The sequence below is a fragment of the Corythoichthys intestinalis genome, chromosome 21, assembly GCF_030265065.1.
Source record: "Corythoichthys intestinalis isolate RoL2023-P3 chromosome 21, ASM3026506v1, whole genome shotgun sequence".
NCBI classification, from domain to species: domain Eukaryota; kingdom Metazoa; phylum Chordata; class Actinopteri; order Syngnathiformes; family Syngnathidae; genus Corythoichthys; species Corythoichthys intestinalis.
The window spans coordinates 22,452,307-22,462,239 of record NC_080415.1 but is presented as its reverse complement, the minus strand read 5'-3'; the positions used below and the strand labels follow the sequence as shown (position 1 = coordinate 22,462,239).

At 40.1% G+C, this 9,933-nt stretch overlaps 1 protein-coding gene across 2 annotated transcripts in view; it reads left to right on the top strand.

Annotated features, from left to right (window-relative positions):
* ift140 (intraflagellar transport 140 homolog (Chlamydomonas)) overlaps positions 1-9,933 on the top strand; it is a 47,052-nt gene that overhangs the window by 35,045 nt on the left and 2,074 nt on the right. For both annotated transcript variants that reach the window (XM_057826131.1, XM_057826132.1), the window contains 9 exons: positions 3,289-3,466; positions 3,572-3,762; positions 3,837-3,932; positions 4,014-4,146; positions 7,782-7,925; positions 8,009-8,137; positions 8,230-8,412; positions 8,489-8,692; positions 8,765-8,974. In XM_057826131.1, coding sequence (XP_057682114.1) covers positions 3,289-3,466; positions 3,572-3,762; positions 3,837-3,932; positions 4,014-4,146; positions 7,782-7,925; positions 8,009-8,137; positions 8,230-8,412; positions 8,489-8,692; positions 8,765-8,974 — 1,468 coding nt within the window. The remainder of the gene's footprint in view (positions 1-3,288; positions 3,467-3,571; positions 3,763-3,836; positions 3,933-4,013; positions 4,147-7,781; positions 7,926-8,008; positions 8,138-8,229; positions 8,413-8,488; positions 8,693-8,764; positions 8,975-9,933) is intronic.

The window sequence follows — 9,933 nt, the reverse complement described above, 5'->3', positions numbered from 1 at the left end:
ACCTTGTACTCTCGAATTTTGCTAGCTTGTTCATCTGCCACCCTTGTTTTGAAATCTCCTACATTGTGCTGGTATTTGAGTGTATTTGTTTCATTGTCTTATCGGCTCTCTGCCTACCGCTTAGGGTGGTATTATTGATCCACGTCGACCTACTGTCACAAACCCATTGTGTTATTCCCCCTTTTCCGCAAATGCGTGTATTTTTGTTTGTATTGAATAAACCCTTGAACGCCTCCCTCCGTTGTTTTCTGCTTTGAGGTAAAACCTTGTTTCTGCAGTTGGGGACCCTAACATCGGCAACAAAATAAACTACACATTTCCAAAGATGGAAGATGGACTCTCTTCCTTGGCTCTACGATCCAGTAGCAATTTAATTTTGTTATGTTGAGAAAGCATTCATTTCTCTTCTCATCATATCACCTACCTAGGAAATTTGAGTTAAATAGGTTATCAAGTTCTCGCAAAATTCTGTTTCTGATGTCTGTGACCTTTGACCTCATTACTGTAAAATTTAATCACCATTTCGTATTAAAAACATCTGCAAGTTTGATAATAATCCCTTCATTCATTCTTGAGTTATGTTGAACACAAACACACAGACTACTGGCTGGGGTAAATAAGAGACAATTTTTTGTTGTTTTAAATCTGACAGCGGTTTTACAGCTAATCCACAACTGATTTTTGCAATCACGTCAAGTTTTTGAACTATAGGATGTCTGTTTCTTAGAGGAAAAAAACACTAAATGTAATGTGCCATCTTAATAATAAAAAAAAAAAAATGACGTGCAATGAATCATATAAAAGAAAAAGGCATGACTGCCATTTGCTTTAAACAAATGTTATGGCTAGTTGTGTGGTTGTAGTAACAAGAGAGTAAGTAGTAGGAATGTCCTAAACACAGTCAGAGTCAGAGTCACTTGATTTTCATAATCTGCTAAAACAGAGTCCCGATCCGATTAGGGTTTGAACAAAAGTTCCAAAAATGTTACTATCCCCCTGTGCCGCCTTCATTACGTGAATTATTTTTAAACAAGAATAACAAGAAAAATTGTTGTCTTTCTTCATTGCTTAATTGAGTGAGTCCATTCAATGCCTAACGCTTACACACTGAGTTGCCACAGCACACTTATGACTGGGCTGCAAATTTAATGATGATTGACACATTTGTGCTCTTGATTTTAGTTACCTACCATCGTTAACTTTTAAGTACCAAACGCAACCTGCACTGGACAGTTTGGCCCTACTGCTTAGCACGGAGGATGTGGCGCTGTACGAGCATTAAACAGAAACAAAAATATTTTTCCAATTAACTCATTTACTCCCAAAAACATCTAAATACGTTCTATTTTTTATTTTTTTCAGTGTCCCAAAGACGTATTGATTCGTCTTTTATGTTTTTAAAGATTTTTTTTACAAGAGACATCTCTGGGTTCTGATTCAATTTAGCTCCAAAGCACAAAGCTGAAAATCCATTTTAAAGTAATAAAGCTGGCCACTAGAGAGCAGTAGCGCATTTGGTAAGACCTGCAACCCGATGCAACGGCAACGAACGGCCGGGCCGCACGGCCGGGGCGCCGGCGGAAGACGACCGAATGGCATCCAGGATGCCAGGCAGCGGACGACCGATCAGAACAACCTAGAGGACGCCCGGGATGCCAGGCGCTGGACGACCGAGCAGAACGACCGGGACCACCAGTGCATCGGACGATGCCATTGAATCCGTGCTGCTTGCCGAGCGGACCCTGCAGAGACTCAAAAAAATCCCATCTTTATGAGACAGGCGGTGATGAGGGAAAAGTTTACCCGGCTGTCGCGGCCACAACATTGTCATCTCGCAGTTAGTTATGTGTAAATAAATAGTTACTTTGCTATCAAAAGCTCTATTTATCTCGTTGTTAATGTTATTTTGTAAAAGGAAAACATTATTTAGATGTTTGGGATGTAACTAAAGCAAAAAATAGCTGTGTTAAAGTCAAAGTTATGCTTGAAATGTATGCTTTCACACAAAGCTCAATTTCTCAATTGTTTTTTCATCAGAAATTGGAAAATTGCTCAAACCAAGCTATTTTCTAATGCTGATTTCTAAAGAATGGAAAAATATATGAACTTACTTTTTTTTCGTGCTGAAAGAAGAGAGTCTTATCTTTCTTTTGGTGGGATCTATGTTTATATAGCAATAGAACAGAATTTTCTGTGGGCCATGCAAAATCAGTCAAAATCAAGTAAAATGGGGGGGAGCGAAGGGGCTTGCACCTGTGAAAATGGCTGGGAGTGAATGAGTTAAAAAGCAGATCCTTTTCACCCGATTCTGATCTTCTGAAAAATGGCGCGATCGGCACGATTTCTGATCACGTGGTCGGATCGGGACCTCCCTAGTAAGTAGGTAATGTAAAAGTAGAAGTAACTTGACATAATAGAGGAAAACTGAGATCAGTTTTGCATATCACACCTGTTGAGGTAATTATCGAGGGTTGATTGATTGAATATTTGCTTGATTGATTGAATATTTGCTTGTGCTCATATATACCATACATAATACATATTGTCATATTTTTTTCTTATTGATATAACCAGTAAATGATTATTGCTTGCTATACTAGGTTGTAGTATAATGTTTAAGTGTTACAAAGAGTAAAGAGGGTCGGGATGACAACTGCCTTGCTTCATGGCCATCATTGCGTAACTAGACCTTCCGGGACATCTTCAGCACCTGGCGTCTGGACTTTCGTCTAGACCTTCGAGGACAGTTTTCCATTTGAGGACATCTTCCATGGCCGCAGCGTTGCATAACTGAAGTGTCTGGGTCATTCTGACCATTTTTTACCTGTGCCTTTGCTTACACACGTGTATTTAGTTAGTTCCACCTACATGCTCACACATAGCCAACCAAAATCACATGGGTGTCTCCAGCTTGCTTTCCCCCTCCCTTCAGGGCGGCACCCTTCTGTGTTAGGACAAACCCCTAATAAAAAGAGCAAAGAGGGTTTTTTCCTTAGATCAATTTTGGTGACTATACAGCGTAATCTCGCATTCCTCTGTCTAGTCCCTCTTTGCTCTCCTTGGCCAAGAAAACTGAGTGTCTTCTCTCCTTATTTTTGGGTAATTTTACAAATGTCTACCTAAGGGTCTATTTTTGAACCTGACAACACCCAAAAGACCTGAAAGAACTGAATTAACAACCCCACACTCACATTTTTGCGGTTTATACATGCATTCCAAATGAATAAACAAAAATGTGGGAATGATTTAAAAATAGTTATTTGTTCTTGCCTTTTTTCTCCTCACCAGCAAAGCTGTTTGGGAAAACATGGCGCGCATGTGTGTGAAAACCCGCCGACTGGATGTGGCCCGAGTGTGTCTTGGCAATATGGGAAATGCCAGAGCAGCAAAAGCTCTAAAGGAGGCCGAAGCAGAGCCCGAGCCAGAGGCCCACATAGCAGCACTGGCCATTCAGCTTGGCATGCTGGTAAAATACAAATTAAAGCTATTTGATACATATTCCTAGTTTTCTCGTTATGCTCATGCTCCTATAACACCTGGATGTTGTCTTTCCCTTCCTGTCCTCTAACAGGAGGATGCTGAAAAGTTGTACAAGAGCTGTCAACGCTATGACCTTCTCAACAATCTCTATCAGGCGGCTGGCCAATGTGAGAAGGCGCTGGAAATTGCTGAGAATCATGATCGCATCCACCTCCGCACCACCTACTACAATTATGCACGCTATCTGGAATCCATGGGGGACAAGAGCTTGGCTCTGGCTAAGTAAGATATGTTTTTAAGCACCAAAATTTGCGTTTTTTGGGTTAACTTCCGAATTTGTCCAATCATTCCTCCAGTTATGAAAAATCCGAAACCCACCGAGTGGATGTGCCCAGAATGCTTCAGGATGATCCAACAACTTTGGAGGTCTATGTTAATAGAATGAAAGACAAGTACGTTCACAGAGCATTCAGAGATAATTGCTCCTATTTACAGAATGTACGTTTTGCATATAATAAAATGTATCAACACAGGAACCTCTACAAGTGGTGGGCCCAGTATCTGGAGAGCCAGTCAGAAATGGATTCAGCTTTGGACTTCTATGAGTCAGCTCAGGATTACCTCTCCCTGGTTCGAGTTCACTGCTATATGGGGAACATTCAGAAGGTGACACATTCGCTTATACAGTAGCGTAAGTAGTATGGGAGTGTTGCCATTATGCTAAATGTGTATAGACATGGCACAATTGTATGAACTCCAACTCAAATGCAATCACAAATTTGTTTCAATTAAATTGGCTGCCATTGACGGCGATATAGCCTTCCCAGTTCAAATGGATTGTACATCTATCACCATTAGTGGCAACTGATGAGGTAATTAGCCCATTTGCCTACTTGTAGGTCATAAATAATGAACAGGTATCTCAATATACAGAGGTACCTCTACATATGAAGTTAATTCTTGTTTGTAAGTTGAAATGGTTGTATGTCGAGCAGGATTTTCCCATAAGAATACATTATAATTCCATTAATTTGTTCTACAGCCCGAAAACCTACACTAAATCCTTAATAAATACTGCTGGTACTATTACAAATGGCAATTACACATAGCAAAACAAATAAATTATATGGCTGTCAAACGATTAAAATTTTTAATCGAGTTAATTACAGCTTAAAAATTAATTAATCGTAATTAATCGCAATTCAAACCATCTAAATAATATGCCATATTTTTATGTAAATTATTGTTGGAATGGAAAGATAATACACAAGACGGATATATACATTCAACAAATGGTACATAAGTACTGTATTTGTTTATTATAACAATAAATCAACAAGATGGCATTAACATTATTAACATTCTCTTAAAGCGATCCATGGATAGAAAGACTTGTAGTTCTTAAAAGATAAATGTTAGTACAATTTAAATAAATTTGATATTAAAACCCCTCTCAATGTTTTCGTTTTATTAAAATTTGTAAAATTTTCAATCAAAAAATAAACTAGTAGCTCGCCATTGTTGATGAATAATTACACCATGCTCACTCATTGTACTTAAACCCATAAAATCATTTGGACCCAGCGCCAGCAGAGGGCGCCAAACACAAAAAACAAGTAACAAGCGGACATTACACTGCTGTCATTTTAATCTGTTTGAGCGGGGCATGTGCGTTAATTGCGTCAAATATTTTAACGTGATTAATTAAAAATAATAATTAACACCCGTTAACGCGATTATTTTGACAGCCCCAATAAATTATAAATAAAAATCAGAATAATAACATCATATTAATAATAATTCCTGTAATTCATAATGTATACAAATTAAATGTGTACATATAATGTAATACATATATATGTAATAATAATATTATATATATATATATATATATATATGTAATGTTATAATTAATGTAATGTAATAATAATTTCATGATGACATGAACATTATTATAATGAACAAAACAAAGACAAGAATAGTTTTACTTGTCGGTTTTCCACTGACAACTTACCACTACCGACGCCATGCTTGTTGTTTACGTGCTGCACACTGCTGTCGCTTGAGCGTTATATCACAGAAAGGGAGTGCTTGATTTGTGGCAAAACTCCCTCTTCCTAAACCACACAGTCACTGATACATTGTACTGGCAAAACAGGAGAGCGAACAAACACACATATCCCAATCCCGGCACCATGCCAAAAATATTATACAGTGGGGAGAACAAGTATTTGATACACTGCCGATTTTGCTGGTTTTCCCACTTGCAAAGCATGTAGAGGTCCTTAATTTGTATCATAAGTTCTCTTCAACTGTGAGGGATGGAATCTAATACAAAAAAACAGAAAATCACGTTGTATGATTTTTAAATAATAAATTTGCATTTAATTGCATGAAATAAGTATTTGATACATCACAAAAATCAATTTTAATATTTGGTACAGAAACCTTTGTTTGCTATTACAGATACCAAACGTTTCCTGTAGTCCTTGACAAGGTTTGCACACATTGCAGCAGGGATTTTGGCCCACTCCTCCATGCAGATCTTCTCCAGAGCCTTCAGGTTTCGGGGCTGCTGCCGGGCAACATGGACTTTCAGCTCCCTCCATAGATTTTCTATCGGGTTCAGATCTGGTGACTGGCTAGGCCACTCCAGGACCTTAAGATGCTTCTTACGGAGCCACTCGTTAGTTGCCTTGGCTGTGTGCTTTGGGTCGTTGTCATGCTGGAGGACCCAGCCACGACCCATCTTCAGGGCTCTCACTGAAGGAAGGAGGTTGTCAGCCAAGATCTGGCGATACATAGCCCCATCCATCCTCCCCTCACTACGGTGCAGTCGTCCTGTACCCTTGGCAGAGAAGTAGCCCCAAAAAATGATGTTTCCTCCTCCATATTTCACGGTTGGGATGGTGTTCTTGGGGTTGTACTCATCCTTCTTTTTCCTCCAAACACGACGAGCCGAGTTTAGACCAAAAAAATTCAATTTTGGTCTCATCCGACCACATGACCTTCTCCCATTGCTCCTCTGGATCATCCAGATGGTCAGTGGCAAACTTCAGACATGTCTGGACATGCACTGGCTTCAGCAGCGGGACCTTGCGTGCGCTGTAGGATTTTAATCCATGACGGCGTAATGGGTTTCCGATGGTTTTCCTCGAGACTGTGGTTCCAGCTCTCTTCAGGTCATTGACCAGGTCCTGCCGTGTAGTTCTGGGCTGATCCCTCACCTTCCTCATGATCAGTGATGCCCCACGAGGTGGGATCTTGCATGGAGCCCCAGAAAGAGGCAGATTGACCGTCAACTTGAACTTCTTCCATTTTCTAATAATCGCTCCAACAGTTGTTACCTTCTCACCAAGCTGCTTGCTTATTTTCCTGTACACCATCCCAGCCTTGTGCAGGTCTATTATTTTATCCCTGATGTCCTTACACAGCTCTTTGGTCTTGGCCATTGTAGAGAGGTTGGAGTTTGTTTGTTTGAGCATGTGAACAGGTGTCTTTTATACAGGTAACAAGTTCAAACAGGTGCAGTTACTTCCGGTAATGAATGGAGAACAGGAGGGGTTCTGAAAAAAGAACTAAGAGCCGAAATATTTACTAGTTGGTAATGTATCAAATACTTATTTCATGCAGTTAAATACAAATGTATTATTTAAAAATTATACAATGTGATTTTCTGGATTTTTGTATTAGATTCCGTCCATCACAGTTGAAGAGAACTTATGATACAAATTACAGACCTTTACATGGCTTGCATGTGGGAAAACCAGCAAAATCTGCAGTGTATTAAATACTTGTTCTCCCCACTGTATATTATCGGGCCTATTAATATTGTTATCAGATTTATTGCGATGACGTCATAATTCTTATTTTCGTGCACCTGTAATAAAAATCAGTATTCCCAAGACGTGGCCATTGTAAGTGTTGGCAGCCATTTTATCATTGCCAGTACCATTTAAGCCAATCAAATGCGAGTATCCCAGATTGCCCGCCCTTTACTGTGATGTCAATAATACCCGTTATCATATGCACCTGTGTTCATCAGAGTGTATTTGCGTGGGTATAACTGACATCACAAAATGGCTGTGCTTGTAAGCGGTGTGATTTTGTTTTTGTTTTTAAACATTGTCCTCTCCATTATTCAGAAGGCTGATGAAATCCAGCATTTGCATACTTTAAATACTTTGAGCAACTGCCTTTCACATGAAGGTCATACAGAATTGAAGTTTGCCCCTACAAATTGAAAATTGTGTTACATTTTGTTGTAGTTTTAGCTTTCCTTAAATGAGTTTGTTTAACAGGCATGTGAAATAGCCATCGATACAGGTGACAGGGCAGCGTCCTACCACCTGGCCAGGCACTACGAAAGTCACGATGACATCAAACAAGCGGTCCACTTCTACACACGAGCACAAGCCTATAACAACGCCATCCGACTTTGTAAGGTGAGTTAAATCCCGTCATTTCTCAGCACTGTAATGTTATTTTACAGAATTCTTAACTCATGTTACATGTTTTTGCTGAACAGGAAAATGGACTTGACGACCAATTAATGAACTTGGCTCTGCTTAGCAACCCTGAGGATATGATGGAGGCTGCCTGTTACTATGAGGAGAAAGGCATCCACATGGACCGCGCTGTTTCGCTCTACCATAAAGTATGACTGTGGTTTTTAACTCGGCTAATTTGCATCCCTGCCATGCCTCTCCACAAGAGGGCAGCGTTTGACTCTATTGTGTGAATCTGTAGGCTGGTTACGTTTCCAAAGCCCTGGAAGTGGCCTTCGCTACAGAGCAGTTTGCAGCACTTCAGATGGTTGCCGAGGATCTGAATGAAAGCTCGGATCCTGCCCTCCTGGCACGCTGCTCTGAGTTCTTCATTCAACACTCCCAGTTTAAAAGAGCTGTAGAACTGCTAATTGCAGCCAAGAAGGTACCTGTTCTTACATAGGCAGTACGTCCGTCAGTGTCTTTACATACTGAATTTCACATGATGTCCCTGTTCTCAGTACCCTCAGGCTCTGGAGTTGTGTGTAAATGAGAACCTCACAATCACAGAGGAGTTCGCTGAGAAAATGACTGCAACAGATTCCAAAGATTTGTCCGAAGAGGCTCACAAGGAACTGCTGGAGAAGATAGCCGAGTGCTGTGTGCGGCAGGGAAACTACCACTTGGCCTCCAAGAAATTCACACAGGCCGGAAACAAGCACAAGGTAAGACATAGGAGTGTTTTGATGTACAACCCTGGTCATTAAACGAATTTAATTTGTATTTCATCCCGACAGGCAATGAGGGCACTTCTCAAATCAGGCGACACAGAAAGGATCATACTTTTTGCTAACGTTTGTCGTCAGAAGGAGCTTTTTATCATGGCCGCCAACTACCTCCAGTCTGTTGATTGGAAAAATCCGGAGATATTAAAGACCATCATTGCTTTTTACACCAAAGGGAGAGCACCACACCTGCTTGCTGGCTTCTATGAAACCCGAGCACAGGTAGCGCAGTCTTGTATTTTCCTTTCTAGAAAAAAAACTGACAATACAGTTTACAATAGGGATGTCCCGATCACATATTTTTGCTTTTGTTCTGTTACTTTTTAGCTCTTAAAGCGGAAGTTCAGAATTGTTGACGTTAGGCTTAATCTTTGAGTTAGCGGGGGTTAAATTAGTGAGTGGAATTGATTTTTAAAAATTCCGTGCAGTTTGTTAGTTATTGATTAATTTCAGGGCTCCGGAGTGGCTAAGCTAGCACGAGTCAAAAAAACAATATTAAGCGATCCAACATAGTCAAATAAATTCAAAATGCAGATCGTTGTTCAAAAATACCCATGCGACCATACCAATGTCACACCACACTGCTTTAATTCATTTATTTCTGTTTGAGTGGCGTTCCAATGATATTTATCCTGGTTGGAGGTTGGAAAACTCAACCACCTTCCTCGAATGCAGCATTAGTCTATGGGGTCTTGACTGAAGAACAGCAACATAGTGAAACGTGCATTTACAGGATGTAGAAACTAACAGAATAAATGGGCAAATGAGAGTTTCCACAAATTCCCTATGAGGAACAAGGAACAATACAAACTGTGGATACTTGCTGCTGGCTACGACATAAACACACCGGTGGAAAAAATATCACTCCGCTCTGCAGCCTGTTAACCTACAGAGCTACTGGATTACAAATGTTGCTGTTCATACTGTAGTTATTGACATGCAATGGTAAGTTTTAATAACTTCATCCTGATAACATAGCAAACACTATTGATTGCATGGGTCATCGGGGATTTTCATGCGTGCATATGTTGTTTTTTATTGGCATGCTAGGACGGGCTCATCGACTCGTGTTAGCTTAGCCACTCCGGAGCCCTGAAACTAGTAAATAACTAACTAACGGCACAGAATTTGTTGAAATCAACTCTGCCAACTAATTAAACCCCCGCTAATTAAAAAATATT